This window comes from Terrapene carolina, unplaced genomic scaffold, assembly GCF_002925995.2.
Source record: "Terrapene carolina triunguis isolate 2854851 unplaced genomic scaffold, T_m_triunguis-2.0 Scaffold62, whole genome shotgun sequence".
Lineage (NCBI taxonomy): Eukaryota > Metazoa > Chordata > Testudines > Emydidae > Terrapene > Terrapene triunguis.
Window position 1 is genome coordinate 26,345,035 of NW_020664413.1, and position 24,042 is coordinate 26,369,076.

General features: G+C 41.1%; 1 protein-coding gene across 1 annotated transcript in view; it reads left to right on the forward strand.

Moving 5' to 3' along the window:
- Nucleotides 1–24,042, forward strand: part of FMNL2 (formin like 2) — a 278,340-nt gene that overhangs the window by 245,089 nt on the left and 9,209 nt on the right. Inside the window, exons 12-23 of the mRNA XM_026647487.2 lie at nt 1,450–1,599; nt 5,036–5,137; nt 7,512–7,818; nt 8,326–8,511; nt 14,550–14,674; nt 15,336–15,538; nt 17,537–17,771; nt 19,253–19,321; nt 19,473–19,553; nt 20,462–20,591; nt 22,615–22,778; nt 23,450–23,551. Of these exons, the coding sequence (XP_026503272.1) occupies nt 1,450–1,599; nt 5,036–5,137; nt 7,512–7,818; nt 8,326–8,511; nt 14,550–14,674; nt 15,336–15,538; nt 17,537–17,771; nt 19,253–19,321; nt 19,473–19,553; nt 20,462–20,591; nt 22,615–22,778; nt 23,450–23,551 (1,854 nt within the window). The remainder of the gene's footprint in view (nt 1–1,449; nt 1,600–5,035; nt 5,138–7,511; nt 7,819–8,325; nt 8,512–14,549; nt 14,675–15,335; nt 15,539–17,536; nt 17,772–19,252; nt 19,322–19,472; nt 19,554–20,461; nt 20,592–22,614; nt 22,779–23,449; nt 23,552–24,042) is intronic.

The following is a 24,042-nucleotide window of genomic DNA, read 5'->3' on the forward strand; positions in this document are numbered from 1 at the left end:
CTCGTAACATCAATGAATTGGTCTGGTTCTGTTCTTTGGGGCCCAATTGAGCAAGGTACTTAAGCACATGTCCGACTTTTAAGCATGTGAGTTAGGCACCTTGCCGAATCAGGGCCTTGGTTACCAGGTAAGGTGGGGAGAATTTGTTGAGCAGACACAGCATAGGATAGTATATCTTCAAATGATTAAATGCTGTGGTCCTAAGATTAAAAAATAACACATTTTCCTACTGAATTTCCTACTAGAAGTCCCCCAGCCCCTGACTTTAGAGATTTACTGGCACCTTCTGGAAATGTTCTATTTAAAGAGAATGCTGCTTTTATATCACATTTCTCCCCTATCCCCATGTATTTCTCTCTCCCCCAGTGTTTTATTATTAGGAACATTTACATGGAAAATAGTATTTTTGTTGCTTAGGAGTTCGTCTGTTCCTGCTGGTTTTTGGCTCTGCTCAGTGATAACAGAGCCAGAGCTACTTTTTGCTCTCTACTAGGAATATGTACACATTGACACCTAGCGCTCCGTTCTATATTGATGATGATCTTCTGCCAGCACAAAAACTGTAGTTCATCTAAAAAGATATTTCATCACAATCTCTTCCTGACCTATGCCTATTCAGCTCAAAGGTTAACATTTCAAATTATGTGGGTTCATCTCAAACACAAGCAGAACAATAGAGAACAGACACAGAGCCTCTGCACAGGTACACAAGGCGGAAGGCACACGTAGCCTTTCCCTCATCTTATTCAGGGGTCAGGCACAGTTGAATTCCATTTATTTACCTGAGTGCAAAGATTACTGTCACCTACTGTCTCGTGGGGCACTAGCCAGCCCAGTGTGGGTGGGAAGGAGGCAGAGCCCCTCCTCTCCTTTTGTGCCAGTTGGCAGAACTGGCTGCACCTGTCTGTATGCTGGGGAGTTCCAGGAGGTATTTTTTGTCTCCCTGACCACAACATCTCGCCCCCAGAACTCTCCACTGCAGTGGTGAGGCGTGGCTCCACACCAACCCCAGGGTGAGCCTGTTCCTGAATAGCACAGTGTGGGCCACAGTGTATACGTAGATGTTTGTCACAGATTTACATGGTACATCAGTGAGTCTTCACATTCTGATTGGTACTCTTGTCTGTGTCTTGCTCTTGCTTATGTGCTGTTAATAGTTATATTCAGATGTTAAGATCTCAAACACCTGCCATTAAAGAAAATGCTAATATTAGTACAGAAAAAATTACTGCTTAATTTTAAAGTTCTGAACTTTTGCGGGCCTCCTTACATTTTGCCATGTGTTATTTGCAACTCTCAGTGATGTTTAAGAAGTTAAGCACTTCTCTGAAATATGAAAATGGGGCCTAACTTGATTGCAGTGTATTTGCATCCGTTCAGTATTTGTGGCCTTATCATTGCATGCTTCTGAATGCATTTCATGACGCTTCTTTTACTTTGGACTTTCAGAAGCTGAAACACACAGAGAGTGACAAACTGCAGGTGCAGATTCAAGCTTACTTGGACAATGTGTTTGATGTGGGAGCTTTGCTTGAAGATGCCGAAACCAAGAACGCAGCCTTGGAAAGAGTTGAAGAACTGGAAGAAAATATTTCTCATGTTAGTGCAAAGTTGAAATGACCTTTGACTTAGTTAAGACTAAGCTGTTAATGCTTTATATTGGTGGGCTTGCTGCAAGCACAGGCTTAGCCAGAGGTAGAACCTCTGGGTGTCAGGAGCCTCTGCGTAAGAGGAGTCACTTGGGCTGTTTTCCTGATGACGGATTAAGCAGGTTTTTGGCATCTAGATCTGAACAAATCTTGAAAAATGTCAGGAAAGAACATCTCAGGAATGGTTTCTTGTGCAGCCGGTTATGGAAATCCAGGTGCTGCTAAGTGTGGTATGTCCTCAGTAGGGAAAACTACACTTTATGTTTCCTTCATTTTTGAGACATGACAAGTCTCCACTGCAGTTCTTGTGGGGAGGCCTCCAATCTTGAGTCAGTGGGGACTTGGCAGAGGCTGCTGCTTCTCTTCGTACTTAGAACTGACTCTGGATTCAATTTAGAATCATTCATGTTAACAATGAAATGACATCAAGTAGTGGTGGCTACTCCTCAACAACAACCATGTGTTTTTATTGTTGCACAAGGAACTTGTAATGAAAAACAAGACACACAAGAATGTATTTTAGCCCTCATATTCTCCACTCATTAGCTAATTGGTGGCTTTGCTCCTAGGCCATTTACAGACTCAGTGAGAAAAGGGTTCCTCCTATACTTTTGAGTAATTGATTATCTTGTTTTACTTGACCATAGCCAGGGATGGGGAAAAGCACCAGGTTCTCAGATACCACAGTGATTGTTGTGGTACTAGAGTCTAAATAGAATAGAATTGCACTGATTAGTAGTTTGGGTCTAATATGTGTTATGTCTGTCTATCTCTCTCTAGGTATTTATATGGCGCCATTTCTGTAGCATCTGAACACCTCACAGATATTAGTGAATTTACCCTCCTACCTGTGAGCTAGGAAAGTATTATCCCCATTTTATACATGGCAAACTGAGACAAAGGGAAATTAAGTGATTTGCCCAGTGTCACACAGTGAGTCTGGATTAGAACTAGAAACTGAACCCAGATCGTCAGAGTTAACCATAAAATCTTCTTTCCTTCCCAGTATGTGCACGCAGGTCACTGTGCATCTTGAAAAATCCACCACTTAAGCACTGATCATATGTACACAACCGGTACATGTTGATTGGTAAAGTTCTTACTTAGTACTTTGATCTGGAAGTCACTGATTGCAGCAAGGAAGTTTTAGGTTAGACATACAGAAAAACTTTCTAACTGTCAGGGTAGTTAAGCACTGGAACAAATTACCTAGGGAGACAGCGGAATCACTGTCATTGGAGGTTTTTAAGAACTGGTTAGACAAACATCTGTCAGGGATGGTCTAGGTAATTCTTAGTCTTACCTCAGTGCAGGGGACTGGACTAGATGACTTTTCAAGTTCCCTTTCAGTTCTACATTTCTATGACTCCCATATTGAATAGACATTTCAATCTGCTAGCTCTCATCAAGCTATTATGCCAAAAACAGTAGGTAGCTGCAGTAGTATATTCAGAGCAAGCAGCAGCATGGGCTAGCCACCCCATGAGTATGTCCTCAGGCAGGATATTTCATGCTGCCACTTGCTGCTTCCCGTGCTACAGTAATATTTTTTAGCATGCTAGCTCATAGAAAGCTAGCTCATGTATGAGAATCTGGCTGAGAATCACACCCCTAGCTCCAAATGTAGACATAACCAGAGAATCTGACTGATCAGACTCACCTGGTTCCTGTCTGGGGGACCCATACTGGTTCTGCTTCACATGCATATAGTTCCTGTTGTCCTTGGTGGGAACCTCACCATTGATCAAGCATATATGGTCCTAGCTTTATGGGTTGGAGCTTATGGATTCCAATAGTTCCAGAGTTCTTAGTTTCAGTTGAATTACAGTTCCAGATGGAATCACTTGGCAGCCTGGGTCTGTATAGAGTTATGGACAGAAAAACTAATTTACATATAAATTGCAGATTCCTTAGCAATACGGTACAAATAAATAGAGCAGATAAACATTCCATGCCATAAGAGTACAGTTAGAGTTTTGTGCGACTTCCAACACATACACTAAGTATGTGTAAAGCAGAAACAGACTGAGGAAGCATGCATTTGGGATTATTTTAAATCTCTGAGCAGTAGGACTGTGTCTGATGCCGAAAGGAGATGGATAGAGAACAGATATGCACTTGGACTTCATAAAACAAACTGCTAGGGCCTCAAGAGGTTAAGGCTCAGGTGTGTTCCACATGGCTCAGTAATGAGGATTGAAGTGCAGCATCACTCTGAGATGCACTGTTAGCTTTTAGTTTTTCCATGCCAGACATTTTTGGTATCAATTATTTTAGTCTTGAAAATATGACTTTCCTGTTTTAAAAATAAGTGTTTTCCTGACTTAAAAAATAACCCCCAAAGTAATTTTTTTTCATTCCTGTCATAACTTTACTCCAAATTTTGAACATTGGCTTGACGTAGAACAAGTACATTCTTTCTCAAGAGCAGTTAGAACTGACTATAATATCCTCTTCCTTAAAGAGGTATTTTGCTCTGAAAAATGCCTTGGTAAAAATGGTGCGTTCTTATTTAATAGATCTGCTAACTATGAGTGTTTAGAGACATAATTGGCTACTTTAGTTACTAAAACAAGTTTTTTTCTGCCTCTTATTTCTGTTTGCACTACAAAATCTATTTGGCTATGCAAGTGAAGACTTGAAATTCTCAAGTTCATGCTTTAACAAAATTGTTAATTATGTTTGTTCCAATTGCAAAATCTTTATCTCAAAGTTTACAGAGCTGCAGAAGACAATTGCACATTACCGTTTACAATACACCCCAGTTCAGTCAGAATTACAGTTTGGCTTTCAGATCCAAGTTAAGTTTGTAGGATTGGCAATTTACAAAAAACAACAACAACAAAATATTTTTATTTGTGAAATGAGCAGATCTGATCTGACAGTCATTGAAAGACAATAAACATGGGCCCTAGGGATGCAGATTCTACTTTGCAAAGTGACTTTGCAAAAATGGCATTGTGTGGTTCCATGATTTTTTGTCTCTCAGTGATTTCCAGATCAAACTTACTCAGTTTATAAGTAAAGTGATGACTTCCTAACTGTTTTTTCAAAGTGGCCCGGAAGTCTTGCTTTCTTTGTAGGATATTCTCTTCTTGAGCAGACTCAATAACTGCAGACCCATTGGGTTGGCTGCTGATCAGATTTAGCAAATGATGTTCAGATTTAACAGGACCATCAACAATGCAGTTCATGCCCCATGGACCAAATAATGAAGTCCTTACTCAGTCAATATTTCCATTGATTTCGATAGGAGCTTTACTGAATAAGAACTTCAGGATTTGGCCCAATGTCAATAGCTTACCAGGTACCACTTTTCCAGTTAGTGATACTGATATTGTTGTTTGAGAAATCTGTTACCATCAATATCTTTTTTTCAATTACAGTTATCGGAAAAACTGCAAGACACAGAGAATGAAGCAATGGCGAAGATTGTGGAACTGGAAAAGCAGCTTATGCAGAGAAACAAAGAACTGGATGTTGTTCGAGTAAGTGTGATGATGACATTACAGACAGATGTCACATTCAGGAGAAAGAGCTCCATTTCATTTTGTATTTAGTATGGAATTCATTGTTTGAAATGGGAGTGTGACAGTGAATCATGATGTTTACACATGGTTCAGACTTAATGGATTAAACTTTTTTAATGGCCTCTTAACTTTGCACCCATAATCGATGGCAGGCGGATTTACTTGTGGGTGCAAAGAACTGACATTTAACTCTCTGATTGCCTGGCCAAATCAGACATGTAGATGTCTGAACATTATCATTCATGTCTGCATTTAATTCTACCTATAGTTTTGCAGACAGTTGATTGTGGGTGAAAATTAGAGGCTGAATTAAAGCCTTCAAAAAGTTTGGGTGCATAGCATCAGTGGCGTTTGAGCAGGTGCCTTGCTTGTGTGCTGTCAAATACGGTCCACTCACTGTGTAGAGTCCAAACTCACTCCCTTCCTGGGGTATGGCTTCATTAGCACAGACATTAATCATATAAAAGATAATTTAATAAAATACAAACTTCAGCCCAAAACTTCTCCACAGGCTGGCTGCTTCTAGACTGACTTACTCCTGACTGCTCAGCTCACACACTAGATTCTCTCTCTCTCTCTAGCAAGAAATTAGCATCTCCCTTTTATCTGGGCAGGATAACGAGCTATCTGCTTCAGTGACTCAGCAGAGCCCATTAGCCTTTGCACAGCAAGATCAAGACTAGCTAACAAGCTGGTGTGTTTCAGGCAAACACTGTCAGCATATTCAGGCGTCAAGACTTTCTTTCTCCATAGTATGTATCTAGCCAAAGCTACCTTATCTTAGGTGCTGTGCAGCACTTTACATCCATAGATCTCATAGAGAGAATTATATTTATATAGGGAATGGAGCTACACCAATTTACACTAGCTGCGGATGTGACATATAATCTCCACAGAGGGTTGTGCGGGTCTTGCTAAAGAAATGGCAATAGGCAAGTTCCATCACTATTAAATATTTTTCTCTGTTATATGTTTGTCTCATTTTGTAGATTTTTATGAAGTCTTTAGTCTCTGGCCTGGTCTACACTAACCCCCCAATTCGAACTAAGGTACGCAAGTTCAGCTACGTGAATAACGTAGCTGAAGTCGACGTACCTTAGTTCGAACTTACCGCGGTCCAGACGCGGCAGGCAGGCTCCCCCGTCGACTCCGCGTACTCCTCGCACTGAGCAGGATTACCGGAGTCGACGGCGAGCACTTCTGGGTTTGATTTATCGCGTCCAGTCAAGACGCGATAAATCGAACCCAGAAGTTCGATTGCCTGCTGCCGAACCAGCGCGGTAAGTATAGACAAGCCCTCTGTTTTTTTCCTGTCTGAAGTACATTAGGTCGTATGGAAACAGTTATATCATTGGTGTAGAGCAGGTTTCTCAAACTTCATTACACCGTGACCCCCTTCTGACGAGAAAAATTACTACGTGACCCTGGGAAGGGGGACCGAAGGCCAAGCCCCACCACCCCAGGCTGGGGGGCCAAAGCCCAAGCCCTGCCATCCTGGGGGGTGCCAAAGCTTGAGGGCTTCAGCCCTGGGTGGTGGGGCTCAGATTTTGACTTCAGCCCTGAGCCCCAGCAAGTCTTAACACCAGCCCTGGCAACCGCATTAAAATGACCCACTCTGGGGTCCCAACCCACTGTTCGAGAACCGCTGGTGTAGAGAACTATACCCGTTTCAGGCAGGCAGCTAGAAGGACAGAATCAGGGCTTCAGAGGCCCTTAGAGGTTTTCGGCCATGCTATCGTGTGCAGCTACCTACACACTGATATGGGCCATTGGTCCCATATGCCCTGGACACTAGGGGATACAATCCCTGCCCCGGAATATGAGCCAGTTGCACAGGTCCCCAGCCACCACTCCTAGGCAAGGCAAAGGGGAGAGACCAGGGGCAGGCACAGCTCTGTCCCTGCTTCTACCAAGTGTCCAATATGTGCTCATAGGCAGGCCAGGCAGCTAGCAACTGGACATGGAGCAAGCAAGGGAAGGCCACAGTTCGGCTGATATATGATCATCATACCACACTATTTATTTAGGATTAACATAATCCTAGTAGTCTACCTGGGAGATATTTTAGCACTGATGGCCACAAATTCTATCCTAGTACTCAGAGTTGAGATTCCTTATACAACTCATGCATGTACACATTCTTAATGCTAACATGGGGGGAAATGCAAAATGAACCCTCTTTCGGGCAAATGAAGAGGTATTGCTCTCATCAAAATGCTTTATCACTGAGCACCAGGGGCAATCCAGTGCCATGCTGTCATTCTATTTCTAGCTCGGCTCTGTGATGTCATTTGAATGCAAGTAAATTCTTTACTTTTGGACAATTCTGCAGGAAATTTACAAAGATGCAAATACCCAGGTTCACACGTTGAGAAAAATGGTCAAAGAAAAAGAGGAAGCCATCCAGCGGCAGTCAACCCTGGAGAAAAAGATCCATGAACTGGAAAAGCAAGGGACCATTAAAATTCAGAAGAAAGGTGATGGTGACATCTCTATTCTTCCTGTTGCTGTGGCCTCTGGGACACTGCCATCAGGGTCAGAAGCTACAGCTGGCATATGTGTGGGACCAGTGACTGGGGCTACGTCTTCAGTACCATTGCCGCCACCTCCACCCCCATTACCACCAACATCTGAGACAGGTGAGAAATAGTATGACTCAAGGGGCAGGTGTGAGGTTGGAAGTTGATGGTGCAGCTCACTGTGCCTGATCTCACTCTCACTCACTGGTTTCATGCTGGTTTAAGCTCCATTGAGGGTGTAACTTAGGGTCATGTCACACAACAGACAGTCACGACAGTGAATATTCATGGATCCAACTTGACAAACCCAAAGTGTTTGAACCCAGATGCAGAAAACAAAGTCTGCTCTGATCAGAGCAGATGGTTTTGTTTCATTCTTTTTAATGAGATGCATACACTGGTATGTATAGTAACTAGGGGCCAGATCATCAGCTGCTTTACATCAGCATAGGTCTGTTGAAGTCAGTGAAGCTACCAGCTTCAGTTTACATCCGCTGAGAAATCTAGCCCAGAGACATGATCTTTTGTGGCTTTTAGTTCTTTCTTAGGTAATTCTTTGGTGGGTGTTTGTTTTGTTCTGATTAATGCTTTCAGATGCAAACATATCTTTTCCCCTTCCTTTTGTAGTGCAAAACGGTCCTGTGACAGCACCTATGCCACCTCCACCTCCACCTCCACCACCACCTCCACCTCTTCCTGGTCCAGCTGCAGAGACAGCCCCAGCTCCTCCACTGCCTCCCCCACCGCCACCATCAGCACCCCCTCTGCCAGGAACAGCCTCTCCCACGGTGATTTTCAACTCAGGATTAGCAGGTAAAACAGTGAAACTGACATGCATGCCCCATCAGTGCATTCTTCAAATTAATTACAAAAAAATCCAGCCATGCTGTTTAGAAGGAGCTCCATCAGAAAGTGACTTTTTTTTAATTAGTAAATTTAAAAAAAAATCAAATTGAGAGCATTCCCTGAGGATGATAAAGCACAGAGAGACACCCCCATACTGATCTCCGACATTCTATCCACCACTTGGAATAGTCGGAGTTTATAAAATTGCTAGTGTCTTTTATGAAGGATTCCCCGCTGCTGGTCCTTTCTCATATTATAATTAGAGCAGGTCAAAACATTGTTTTCTTTTACAGAAAATGGCTTTTTTCAATAACACAAATTTTTCAAAAAATGTTTGTTTTTGTCAAAATCTTGCAGATTTTCTTCAGAATTCAATCATGTGTGGTTTAAAATCAAAAAACTAAATAAAATATATAATAGTGGTTGCCAAAACCCAAATATGTTTCAGGTTTGTTTTTTCAATGAAAACCTGAACTTATTTTTGAAGAAAGTTTGAACAAAAATTAAAACTTTTTTGGTTTTGTCGCAATTTTTTCTGGGAAAAGAAAGTCCTTGACCAGATCTAATTATATTATTTTTATGCCCTATTTGACTTATACCGAGTACCTCACCCAGCAAGTGAGTACTACTTGGTATCACCCCCCAAGAGATCATGAGAGCACACTATAATTGCAGAAAGAGAGAAGCTGAGGAGTTCTGATTAATATATTTTTAAAACTGATTAAGTATTTCCACCCTTTGATCTTTTGTTTCCTCTGAAGGAGGAAAACTCTGAGAAGCAGAGTCACCATGGAACTAGTGGGTAATGGTATGTTTAAAAAAGTAACACACGTATAGCTGAGATTACTGATTAGGCTTTCCCTGGCAGGTTTATAAAAATAGTATTCCGATTTCAAAGCATGTGCGCTATTGTAATATTCCTTTGGCACCACATCTTCTTGGGCTAATAATGTGTAAGGGGCTACAATATGTGGTTTCCTTTCACCTTTCTCTTCCTGAAACTCGTCCAGTAGTCAAACTCAGTCCTGTGCTGATAGAAAGAGTGAGCTGAGCAGAAGAGAGATTCTGATTTGGGGTTTTGGAATGGCATTATAATGTCAGCTTGCCTGCCTGTCCAACCTCCTCTCTGTCCTTTTCCTTTTTTAATCTACAACCGTTGGCTTGATTTTGTCATTAGTCATAGACCTCCCTGTAAATCTGGTGTTCAGTCAGCCTGCTCCATTTCTGTATATTGTCTTGCTACAATTAATATCGTTTCCTTTGAGTCAAGTGTGATTTGGAGGAATATTATATGCCTCATGCTGCAGTAGGGCCCATTAAAATCCACTCAGTTCCCTGAGCAAAGCTCATTAATGAGAAGAAAAGGCTATACCTAGGGTCCTCTGCAATTCTCAGGAATCTCATCACAGGGTTTACTTGAAATGCTTTTCTGATTTCTGGTGCCAGATTTAAATCCTGTAGCGAGTGCTGAGGGTGTTGAACTACAGAAAATTACAGAGCTAGTTGGTGGGTAGAAAATGACTGAGATAGGATTTACATACGGTATTTACATGTGAGTAAGTATATTGCACACCAGTGTGATGTAGGTGGACTCCCTAAGTCTGTGAACTAATTGGTTCTAGGAAGGAAAATAACCTGAACTAGATTTTGAAAGCTGCTTGAAATGGATACTGATGCTATCCTCACATATTGATTAATTCACAGCCAGCTGGGATTTACAGTTAGCTTAGTCTGTGTTACCAAGTAAATGTCTCTGTGCATTGTATATGAATGGGCCACGAGGTTGATTTGTACCTCTTATTTAAAAAGAGAATTGTAGGAGCCTGCAGCACAGTTCTCCCATACTGCAGTTTACTATAATGTTCCTGAAGTATTTTTGGGCCATTGTAGTACAGAGGACTATTCTCTAGTATTTGTTCTTAAGGAAATCCACTGAGCCAAGGAAGATGAAAGTGTCAAATCTTGATAAAATGCCTACATAGAAGGGAACATTTCTCCTACTGCTTATTCATACGATGTCATGTGATCACATTAGCATGATGTATTGGGAATTTGTGAATTATGCTATTCTAACCCTCACTATTTTTTTTTCTCTTTGTTCTTTCTGCTTCCGGGTAAGATGGGCCAATCAAGCTTTTCTGTAGGTTCTTGCTAAGTATTTTAAGTATTTGCACCCATTTCCTTTCTGTCCCTTTTGTGCTGTGATCTCCTCCTTCTATTTGTTATTTTAAATTCAGGCTTGCTTAATTTTTACATTGTTCCTAGAGTGTGAGCTGCTTGTTAATTACCTGCAAATCTCAATCAGGTGTGCAAACAACATATGGAAAAGAGAGTTTATTTTAACACCTTTTGGAGGTTAAAAAGTATGGACCTTCAGATAACTTTGTGCGTGCTGTCAAACTGAATTGTTTCTCAGTACCAAGGCACTGATTTAGCAAAGCACTTAAGCAGATGCTTAAGCCCCATCCACTTCATTTGAGTCCTACTCACTGACTTCAGTGGTATTAAGCCCATGTGTAATGGGGTTTCCACTCACTGTTAGTGCTCCTCCTCTTGTCTAGATCTGGGAAAGAAGCTCTTTCAGAATCAATTGCATCTTTCTGCTCTGTCTGTGATAGTCTGCCAAGTCACCATATAGTCCACTTCTTCCAGGGTTATGAAGTCCAACAGGACCACTGTCCAAATGCCTTCTCTGGATGTTGTTCTGCCCCAGCTCGGGGCTCTGTTCCACTCTAGCAGTGACTACAGGGGAGCCTGGGCCCACCCCCTACCCCAGGTTCCAGCCCAAGGACCCTATAACCAGCAATCCAGGTCTGCTCTGTCCCTATCCCTGTTGCTGTTTCCCTGGGCTCCTTCCTACCCAGCCTCTCTCTTGCCACTTGCCTGTTTCTGGGTTTATCACTGGCAACCACTCTACTCCCCATTGCCACTTCATCCCCTCCCAGCCTCGTGCTAGACTCCTTACTTCAGGGCAGGATCTCAAGACTTACTCTCCTCCTGGACTTCCTCCATGTCCCTGATGACCTCCCTCATGCTAGGGAGTGACTGCAGCCTCCTTCTGCTTTCAGCCTCTTAGCTTTATAGTGCTGTCCCAGCCTTCCCCAACTGGGCTTCACTCTTAGTTAACCCCGGCCCTCCCTCTCCCAGGTGAAGCCAGGTAACCTAACTGACCTCTCAGGCCTTTGTTATCAGGGCTGGTGTGGGGTGCACACCCCATCACACTATGCTTAAGTATTTTGCTTTATAGGATTGGAGTAAATCCCCTTCTTAAGTGCTGTGCTGAATCAGGGCTCTCAGCCTGTAAAGCCTCTCTTTGGGGTCTATTCCCCACTCAAGATCCTGTAACTGTTGAAGTCAGTGGCAGAAGTATCATTGTGTGTGGGATCAAGTCTCCAGATTGCATGCATAATTGTTGTTTAATTGATGGCACTTACTCATGTACCTCAAGGAAAGAGTAGGACCACTTTGGTGTTACCTTACACATTTAAGCATGGTTCTGTAACAAAGGCAGGGAATACTTTTGGTTTATTTAGTATAGTTTCTCTTAGAGCTGGGCAAGTAATTCACAGTAACCGTTTATTCATAAATGTAGTTTCTTCTTCTGTCTGGGTTTCTGACTTTGTCACTATTCCAGTTATTCATTATTCTAAATTCTTCGTCAAGTAATTCTTGGCCTAGAGATTGTGTAAGCAGTTCATTTCATTTGCTGGTCAAACTTGATTGACTAGTGTTTGATTTGTGTTCCTCTATCCTGATTGGATGACTATAACTCTGGCAATCACGTTTCCAGTGTGAATACTCAAATTTACAAATTCAAATTTTATTTTGTGAATGCTTAAAATTCAGTGTTTCTACAACTATTCCTGCCAGTAAGCTCGTTCCATAGAGTGAACACAAAAGGGACACAGACACAGAAGAACTGAATTCTTCTAAAAATTTGAATCAGGGAAAATGAGAGAAAAATGTTTTCATCATTTGCCCAGCTCTAAAGCACAAGAGGAGACTGAACCCTGAAAAAGATGGTCTCTGTCCTGGAAAACAATACATGGAAAAGTATTGAAGAGAGGCAAACTGATTCCTTTTTATCTCTCATGCTCAAATGTTATAGCTCAGGGTGTAACCTGACCACGTGGATGGCACTGGGAAGAAATCTGCTGCTCGTACAGCATTGCACAATTATCTAGATGCACTATTGTGTGCATCGGGGGATGTAGAGGGAAACTAGTACATCTGTCTTGGAAGAAGAGATGTATTCAAAACGAAGCTCCATATGTGAACAACCTTGAACTTTGGGAAAGTTTGCATCTGGATCAGAATTTTACACTTTGAGACTACCTGTACTTGGAAGTATTACGTATAGGACACTGCTGGAGATGGTCTGGACTTCTGTTGCTATATTATTTCAATTTGTTTCAATCGACCAGATGACAGTTCTACAGGTTAAATGGCTTTTTCCAACACTGGGGGAATAAGAAGCAGGGTTTCTCTCTTTCTGACTGTAGCCTGAAAAGAATTTAATCATTCACTCCACATTTGAAAATAACTTAATCACATTACTGAACAAATCTTAATGACCATCACAAACTTCTAGTAATTGGCTGGGCCTCTAAATCTCAGAAACAATGAAAAGCAACACCCCAAAAGTAACCATCTACTTTAGATCATTTAGAAATACTGAGGTTCACTGGTGGTTTTTTTTTGGCAATTTGACACTTCTCTTATATGGCTTAATTAACCAAATTATTTGTACCATGGGACATTTGGGGTTAGAAGGACCTGCAGTGAGTCACCTAGTCCATACCTCTATATTGTCTCTTATTAATGTTTAGAATGACTATCCTTAAATGCCTGTCTAACCTTAGATATCTCCAGCGATGGAAGCTCTCTTGGTAGCTTGTTCCACTGCCTAATTATTCTTAGGGTTATAAAGTTTTTCCTAGCAATTAACCTACATTTTCCCTGCTCCAACTTTAGCCTATTACTTCTTGTTCTGTGCTCATTGACTAATGAGGATTAATTGGTCCCATCTTCTATAGCATCCCTTCAAAGTTACTTTAAAAGATTTACTGGTGCTGCACAATCAGAAGGCAAAAGCATTTGTTACCTCGAGATGTAATTGTGCTAAAATTGGAGACTGGCTTTTATGTGCTTTAAAATACAGACAAACTCAGGCTTGTGTGAAACAGTAGAATCCCTTCCCAACAGGCAATGTTCCCTTGTAACAATATCTTTTTTGTAAAAGGGCTTCTCTTTCCCTTGTCACACACCACTGATTGAATCCTCTGCTAGACAGAGGACTCACTTCTAGCTGAATCCTCAGCTACAATCCCCTCTCTCAGTTTAATCAAAAGGATGTAGGTCTTCAGCTAGCACCTCTAGCTGTTGCTAAAAGCATGTCATAGTGCCGCTGCCTTGATGTCAGCTTGAACAACTTTATCTACAGCACTGATTATTAAAAGTTAGGTAGTAAGGACTGAGTAACATCACACACCAGCGGCCCAGGACTGCAAGGTGCTGAGAGTGCACAATCCGCATTAACATCAGTGGGACTTGAGGGTGTTCAGCACCTCACATGACCTGTCCTGATGTTACATCCAGAAATGGGATGTCCTCTGGCAGAACAGAACTAAAGTCACATACCATTTTATCCATTTTCTATACTGGTTAAAAATTATGTTGGTTTCTAAACCAGGCCAGAACAATATTAAGAACGCAGTATATTAGAGTAACACATTTGCTTTTGTGAAATATTCTTAATCTCAAGCTTTCACTAAAGGTATGTGAATGCTGGGTATAAAACAGCTGAATAGCTGGATAAAATCTCTCTCTGCTGTTTGTCTATCACGGCAGCATAATCTTTTCAGGCTTTTAAAAGTGTTTACTTAGCCCTTACCAGTTCTTCCTCCAGTGCTGAAATGCCATCTGCAAAAAACTGTGTCTGGGTTGCTCCAGATGTTTCCCAATTCTTCCGGCATTTGTAATTTCATTCTCTTTGATGTCTTTAGCTGTGAAAATCAAGAAGCCAATCAAGACAAAGTTCCGCATGCCTGTCTTTAACTGGGTAGCTCTCAAACCCAATCAAATTAATGGGACGGTCTTCAATGAAATTGATGATGAAAGAATCCTGGAGGTATGAATACTGCATATTGTGTTTTGCTTCCCAGTACTACGTGCAGTGTAAGTGAATGTACAGTTTTGCAAAGACAGATCATCGTAGGAATTATTTCTGAAAGTTATTGTTTGTGTTGTTAAATAAGAATAGTTTCAGCTGCTTGAGATCCTCAGTAAAAAGGCATGAAATGGCTTTCGGTTTACCCCAGCTGAAAATCTGGGCCAGACTGACTATAAAAGTGCATGTCTTTGTTTGAAACAAATTAATCAAGATGGTTGATGGCATTTTCCCAGTATAAACATGCTGATGCCATTTATGGGATGCAGGCTCCTGCAGATTGCTGAGTGCTGTTGAAGGAGAGTTAGAGCATCAATGTATTAGGGTTGAGCACTAAGCTTTTGAATAGTATACACGAGGCTACAGCTGGTAGAAGGATGAGTAAAAAGCTGAAAAATCTTTTGACCTTAATTTCACAAAATCACATGCTGTAACACTATTATAATGTTATATTTTGGACCATTACTGCAGACTATTGTCTGCAAGGGCGGATGTGCATATATCAACACAGTGTGGCATATACCTACATATCAGACAAAGTCTTTCTGTGGAATTCTGAGAAAACTTTGGACAAGTGCAATTTAAAAAAAATATTTTTGTGGGGGGATTTCTTTCTTTTTAGGATTTAAATGTGGATGAATTTGAAGAAATATTCAAGACAAAAGCTCAAGGTCCAGCCATTGATCTTACTTCAAGCAAACAAAAGATAACTCAAAAAGGGTCAAACAAAGTCACATTATTGGAAGCAAACAGGGCAAAAAATCTTGCCATCACTTTAAGAAAAGCTGGAAAGACTGCAGATGAGATATGCAAAGCTATTCAGGTGTAAGTGCAAAACTTGTCGATGGAGCAATCATATCTAAGATTTACTCTGCTTTTTGGTAATTGGCATACATAGAAAATCTGGTTTTGAATTGGCAGATAATACAAAGGTTTTTGCAGCTGCGAAAGAGCCAAGAATAAGGATGAACCATTCTGAGTCCCCCACAAATCATTGATTGCATTCCCCCTAGATGAGTTAACTTGCAATTTTGTGTCATGATATCACTCTGCAAGTCAGTGCAAATTATCTTGGAATTTTTTAAAAAACCTAATTAATAGTTCTTAAAAGAATGCCATCAACGTAATTCACATTTGACTCCTATTATGCTGTATTTCCTATAATAACTGTAAATTAAAAGCAATCCTGAGACAAGAATGGTAAATATTAAGAATAGGTGAAAGGTTTAGTTTTTGCCATAATGTCTGAATTTAATTCACATGCACTGAATGCAATTTAGATGGTATTGTTTATGTAATGATTAGATACAATGCCAAATGCAAAAATGATACAAGTGAGTACTACCAATCTTAACGAAGGAACGTAGTTTCATGTCCTACTTCTTAAGAGTCATCAGGCACTTTATGGATATGTCTACACAGCAATTAAACACTCGCAGCTGGTCCAGGTCTTGGGCTACTGGACTGTAAAACTGCTGATAGATGTTCAGGCTCGGGCTGGAGCCTGAACTATGGGACCCTGCAGGGAGGGGGAGTCCCAGACCCCGGGCTCCAGCCCAAGCCCAGTCATCTAGCCCCACAAACAGAGCCCCACAAGCTCGCATCAGCTGATCTGGGCCAGGCGCAGCTGTGCCCCGGGTCTTTTATTCCAGTGTAGATGTACCCTAAGATACATTCCAGTTCACTTTCTTTAGTCTTTGGAACATATTGGAGATGATTACTTGCCTGTCAAAGCCAACATTTTGTTAGGCTAGAGTACTCATTTATTACTGCACTTTTCCCAAGTTAGACTCGAAAGCGTTAGCATTTGCGGCTATGATGAGCATCTAATGTTTCTCTGCATGAGGACACCTCAGACAGAGGTTTGGATGTTCAGACAAACGTTGGTTCACTCTTGTAATCTGGCCAAATACTAACATACTCTCAATCTGATGCTGCAGATCTAACTTTGTAGGTTACAAGATCCTTCTCCTTTTACATAAAATTAGTATCTTCTCTTCCCTGTTTTCATACTCCAGTATCTTGTAGTTGGAGATCACCAGGTCTTCCCCCATTCTGCAGTCAGTAGGTCAGCTCCTTGCTTTGTCCGGCACTGCTATGTTCTGCTTGGTCAGCCTTTTCCTTATTCACACAAGTCTTGGTCTTGAAAGTCTTTGTGTGCTGCACAGCAGAGTGGCAAGAGTGTTTGCTTTCCATGCATGTGAGAGTGGAGGCTTAAGAGTGAGCAACAATAAGATTGTGAGTCCTCTTCACCCACTGGTTTACTTGTAAGTGCTCAAAGTAAACATAAAACATATGGCTAAAAAATGGCCATATCTGAGGTAATGTGAAATTAAGTGTGGTCCTCATCATGTTAAAGATGTTAGCCACACTTCCCCCTTTAGGACTTACTGAGTAACACAGCAACCAGGCAGCAGCATTCACATCAATACAGCTTCAGTTACCCTGCTTATCGCTTTGAACGTGTGCTTATACATTTAGCACTCTGCACATGCATTACGCAGGATTGAGCCCTCCCAGCCGTGCTCACCCAGAACAGTAAAAATGGAGGCCCACGGCTTCACTGTAAGCAATGCACCACCTAGTCAGCATCAGAGGCCACCAGTGTGTCAGGGGTGGCAGGAAACTCCTGAGGTTTATTTTTATTGTCCCAGGCTTGTGTATGGCACAGGCTTCCAGGAGTCATGTGCTCTGCCTATTTGAATAGGGATCATGGGGAAGGCAGGTTGCTGCCCTTTGGTTGGCTTTGCCAAAGCAGACAGGCCTGTCATATTTGGTGGGTCCTTCTTATAACACCAAGCTTTCTGTGTTGTTACGATATAGATTTGACCTGAAGACATTGCCAGTAGATTTTGTCGAATGTTTGATGCGATTCCTGCCCACTGAGAACGAAGTGAAAGTGTTACGGCTCTATGAGCGGGAGAGGAAACCTCTCGAGAATCTTACTGATGAAGATCGGTTCATGATGCAGTTCAGTAAGATTGAGAGGCTGATGCAGAAGATGACCATCATGGCCTTCATAGGCAACTTTGCAGAAAGCATCCAAATGCTGACGCCGGTGAGTGAGCCACAAACGATAGAGCAATGTTAAAAAATAAATTAGCGTTGAATTAATTCTAAGATGTGCAGACATTAGGGCTTCACAAGTGGAACTCATTCCAACACTCTGCATCACTTTTTAAGATACTTAGACAGACCAAACCTTCTTTCTGTTTTACTTTGCCATCTAGGTATAGCTGATCAGAAAATTTTCCTTGGAAAATACTTTCAAAGAGAAAAGAGGAAAAAAATCTCAATCAAAATGTTCACAAAAAATGTTTCATGTTTTTCAATCAGTTCTATATCTATCATAGGTTTAGGAATTTGACTGTAGTAACCACAGTTGAGTTTAGGCCAGTGATTCTCAAACTTTTGTACTGGTGACCCCTTTTACATAGCAAGCCTCTGAGTGCAACCCCACCTTATACATTAAAAACACTTTTTAATATATTTAACACCACTATAAATGCTGGATGCAAAGCGAGGTCTGGGGTGGGGGCTGACAGCTCACGACCCCCCATGTAGTAACCTCGCGACCCCCTGAGGGGTCCCAACCCCCAGTTTGAGAACCCCTGGTTTAGGCCTTGCTCATGGGCTCTAAACAGTACATCTACAATGATTTTCAGGAGTCTCGCTCTGTGAAGCCAAGTACCATGGAGTTGTGCGGTGTCATAAACCCTATGCAGATTCAGCAGAGATATGTTAAAGATAGATGGAAGATTTGAATATCATGATGAATCATTGCAGCTCTTGAGAGGAAAGGAGAAAGAAATAAAACCAAATCTAGCCAAACAATGTTCTAGCTATGACTATCATTTAATATTGTTATTGCAGTGGTGCCCAGTGTCCTCAGATAGGGCCAGTGCCCCACCCTCCCAAATTGATGACATCAAAACTTTTTAAGTAACCCACTAGAAATGATTCATAGCATTTCCATTCATAGCACAGAAGAGATTGACTATAGCATTTAATAGGTTACATTGCTAATTTTTAAAGATTATCATCTAAGATATGCCTGCAAAATTTGTGCATTTGTGTCTGCAAACTCCACATCTCTGTATGCAAATACAGGCTCAGATTTTACAGACACAGCTTAGATGACAGTCTGTGTCCCAAAATGTTCACAATGCTTCTTTTTATTTTACACTTATTTTACACTTTTAAGTATTTAAAAGTGGTTTTAATATAGAAATCATATTGTTTGAATCATTAGCTGAAACGGAAGACGAATTAATGATGTTCATGCTATCTATACTGGTGACATCTTTCATTGTCATGAAGAGCATGGCACTGTAGAACCATGCTTGCATTTTCTTTTACTCTACATTAAGCCTGCAAAGCAAGTGAACAACTTGAAATCCGTACACAGAGGGGAAGGAGAATATTCATGTCAAGATCCCCATCATGCAGATCCAAGAGTAGAATTTGAGTGCTGACTTTTACCTTGCATCTAAGGTTTTACATGTGTTAACGACACCTCTTCTCGTTATTTGCGTTTAGCAACTCCATGCAGTAATAGCAGCATCTGTCTCAATAAAGTCATCCCAAAAGCTCAAGAAAATACTGGAGGTAAGTACAATTTTATTTATACACGTGTACTTTAATGAGATAATCAATGCTATTCCTGCATGCATACTGGAATATACCTACCTTCTTATGTTAAAAACTCACCGTTCAAAGTATATGTATTGACTGTTACCTCTTTCTCTCACTCTGGCAGATAATCTTGGCTCTTGGTAACTATATGAACAGCAGTAAAAGAGGAGCAGTTTATGGGTTTAAACTACAGAGTTTAGATCTGGTGAGTAGAAGAACGACATCTTGGCTGGGAGCTAGCTTTGGTGGGGAGGGTGCCTGCTACTCAGTTCTTCACCTCCACCCGGTTCATAAAAAATGTTAATGACAGCCTTGCAATGGACCGTGCATGCCATTCAGTTCAGAGACAAGATGGGGGAGCTAATATCTTTTATTGGACCAACTTCTGTTGGTGAGAGAGACAAGTAATTAATTAACTAATTGAAGGACCTGTGCTTAGATGGTTTCTGGCGTGGTGGAAGAAGGGTGGTGATGGGATAGATGAGTGAAATAAAAATAGAAGGGGTTCAGGTGCTGTAGTGCCATAATGGAGATAGAGGTTTAAATGTCTTCAGTCATATGTGACATGAGACTGGCTGCTAATCCATCACAACTCCAGCTCAGAGTTTGGGACAATTATCAGTCACTGCCCAAGACAACAGACAATATAGCAGGTCAGGTTGGATGTGCATTAGCAGAGCTGTATGGGGAAAGCTCTCACAGCATCAGCCTGCACTCTGCCTGGCTTGAGCTAGTACTACCCCTCTCTCATCTTTCACGAGAACTAATGTGTGGCAAGTCCCACCCAGCTTTTAAAACAACGGGAGGAAGACAGCTCAGAGTGAACAGGTGGGCAATAGCCAATGAGTAGATGCATAGTGGATGCCAACTCTATTTTAAAATATGACTATATGGTATAGTAAGAACAATTTGATTTGGGAACCTACTTAGCTGAGGGCTTTCTCCCATGTTAGTCTCAAAAGACATGCCTCTAATTTCTGCTTTCTCTGCATTCCTTAATTATTTTTTTTTGTGCTTCCCCATTTAATAAAGTATCAGTTCAGTCAACAGATAATTTATAGCCTGGCCTTTACCACACCTTAATCCAACAGTTTCCTTGCCTTTTGCTTGCAGCTGTTAGACACAAAGTCAACGGACAGAAAACAAACGCTGTTGCACTATATATCCAATGTTGTGAAAGAGAAGTATCACCAAGTATCCCTCTTTTACAATGAACTTCATTATGTGGAGAAAGCTGCTGCAGGTACTGTGACCAGTGTTGCCCTTGTTAGTATGTGAACCAGGTTCTGATGTATTTTAATCCTCCTATCCCCATGAGCTGTTCAAGAGAAAGATCGGAAGTTTAATTTGTAGGGCAGCTAGGCCTGTGATGAAGCCACTTTTTGGGGGATGACATCAAATTTAGGGTTCCAGATAAAGGTTGGATAAATATGAATGTGGAGGATACATTCATGTCACAGAACTATTATATTTGACGTTTTTATACTTTATTCTTATTTATATTGTGATAACACCTAGAGGTGCCCCAGTCATGGACTAAGACGCCATTGTGCTAGGCACCGTATGAACAAAAAAATAGGCCTTACCCCACAGAGCTTACAATCTTAATACTTTAAAACGAGTCATCTAAGAAACAACAGCAGCTACTCACTTAGCAAAGCATCAATTGTTTGGATTAGAATTTGCACTGTTAAAACAATACAGAGTTAAAAGACTACAGATCAACATTAATATTACAAGCACATGTGCTCGTTAGCTTTCCACAATGGCGTCTGATGTCTGAGTCCCTGAGGTCTGCCCTCATAGGAGGATACCAAGGAATCAGTCAATGGAGCTAGCTATCAAGGACTCAATAATGCCATTGGATGTCAGTTGTAAAGGATTTGATCTGACTATACTTGCAGATGTATGAAAGCAAAGGAAAAGCATGAGACCAGCACCAGATCTGTACACAAGGCTCTTTGTATGATAACTTTTAAAGCAACCGCTGTGCAAATTACACTTTCCCAGTTTATGGCTCTAAGACTACTTGTGCATTCAAGATACTTTTGATATAGATGCCACACTTAATTGTTAAATATTCCTAAGGTCTTTTGTTGTGGGCAGTAGTTCACGTGCATCCTCTTCTTTCATTTGAATGCGGATTATGGAAGTGGCATCCCCACACTGCATCACAGAGTGGGCGACTAGTGTCATATATTCTACAAATATTCACATTTTCCCCATGCTTGTAAACCTTTTCTCTTCTCTTCTATGAATATGCAAATGACCAAGTTTTACTGGTCCACACGGTCACAGAAAGTGAGTTTCAGAGCTGTGAGAGTGAGTATTCACAGACGCCAAACTTTGCACTCTTCCCAGAAGTGCTGGTGTGACATCCAGCCAGCAAACAGATGCAATGTAACCTATCAGTGTGAATACTGAATACTTGCAGAGAATTTTTCAAGATCAGTATAAGAGTTTAAGAAAATGTGAACAACAAATACATTTCAGGACACTGATTGTGATCTGCTTGTGGATATTACATAAGTAGAAAAAGAGCCTATGTTTGTTGAAGAAGCTGTTTAGCATCAATTACACAACTGTAATCCCAAATGAACAGTTTAAATTACCGTTCCCTTTGCAATAATGTCCAAGTGTTGGGTTTTGTTTTTTTAAAAGAACATACACCCATATTACTGGTCAACATGAGGTTGTCTTACTTAAACACTATTAATACGCACACAAGTGCAATGTGAATTTTGGAGATTGTCATCATTTTAGGGGTTAAACACAATCTTAAGTAAGTAAACTGATTTTCTCAATTTCTTGTGCTTGCAGCTGGATTCTGATATTTAAACTACAACGCGTTAGCCTTTAGTAGATTTTAGGAATCCATTTTAAACACAGGGAGGAGAAAACTAAGTGCTATGTTCTGTGCATTAGTGGGTGCTCTGTATATGCTGCATGCTTGTATGGATGAAACTAACCCCTGTACAAGAATGACTTAACAGTCAGTTATTTTCGGTGCTACCATGGAAATGCACCAAACATTTATGAATTTTTATCCCAAGCTAAAACAAGTCAAAATACTGATGAGCAATTTCTAATTATACAGGGTAATCTGTGGCTTAATATTTACCAAGTTACCAACTCTGAGATCCTGTGCCTGGATTTATGAAACACTTCTCATTAAGGAGTTAAGAATGTTTGGATTTAAGCCTATAGTAGAGTGTTTGTGTCACTCTCTCTACAAAAATACTTCAGCATTTTTGTTTATTTCTTAGTGTCCCTTGAAAATGTCCTGTTGGATGTCAAGGAGCTCCAGCGAGGCCTGGACCTGACAAAGCGAGAATACACCATGCACGACCACAATACAATGCTGAAGGAATTTATTCATAACAATGAAGGAAAACTAAAGAAACTGCAGGATGATGCAAAAATAGCCCAGGTATTCTTTTTAATCCCAGTCCCTGCCAAGGTGATGTAGAGACCAAGCAAGAAGAATCTGGAAATGCAGGAATTCCTGACGGTTCAAGAGGATATAACCTTCAGCAAACTGTGGCATGGCTGAGGAGATTCAGGGTTACTTGAGTTCCTCTGCCGTCTTTACCAGTGCTCACTGAAGTGATGACATAATATTGAGGTTATCACATACTTTCCTCTCTGTAGTCATCTAGCCAAGCTATGCATATTTGCACCCTGAAGTCCATCCTCCTACTCAATCTTGTCACTCTTCTCTAAACACTTTGGTAACATTTTGCTATTTCTCCTCTGACAAACCTTTCCGACCACCATGAGTTAAACTTTCAGAAGGGCAGCCTCCTTTTTGCAGGCACATTTGACTCTGAAATTTTCTGCCTACAAATGAATTACAGCTGCAAAGCTGAGCACTTTTGCCCAACTTAATGTGTGCGCGCACACAGCATGTAGTGCGAGGTGCAAAGATCTCTCACATTTACACCCACAGTTCATTTTGTGGGTACACAAATGCAGATGCAAATCTTGCAGGTACAGATTTCACAAACAAAAAGGGAGGCTGAGAATACATCCCTTTACGACATTCTGGACAATAGCTCATTTTTAAGATGCGAAGTTGAGTGAAAAATGTGCTTCTTACAGGATGCCTTTGATGATGCTGTGAAATATTTTGGGGAGAATCCCAAGACAACCCCCCCATCCGTCTTTTTCCCAGTCTTTGTCCGATTTGTGAAAGCCTACAAGGTAAGCAGACATTCATTTTGCTTCTTATTCCACTTCTGAATATGGCAATGCTGCTAAATGTGGTCCGTAGCTTTCTACAATCCAGCTCACAGCTCCCTTCAATTCAAAGGTGTAACCTCCTGAGACTACAGACCCCAGAATGACCTGTGAAAGAGCACTGCACAGCCTTGCTATGGGACGTAAAGTAAACCAGCAAAGGGCAGGGCAAGTAATTGTCTCAGGATTTTACAGAAACCAGGACAAACCACCATAGCAATAAGATTGAACAGCCCTAGGCTCGCTGGTCAGTCTTTGTGTGGGAATCTAGCTCCACTGCCTTAACATTAGTGTGAATCATGCAGCTGAATATCTATGCAGTGCCCTGAAAGTGCCCCCTCTGGTCTTCAGTGGAAACAGTTATAGTCACAAACTCATTTTTGCAGTAAGAGACGATTCTCTTGTTAAATAAATAAATAAATAAATAAATCTCAGAGTCCCTTCATTTGTCGTTG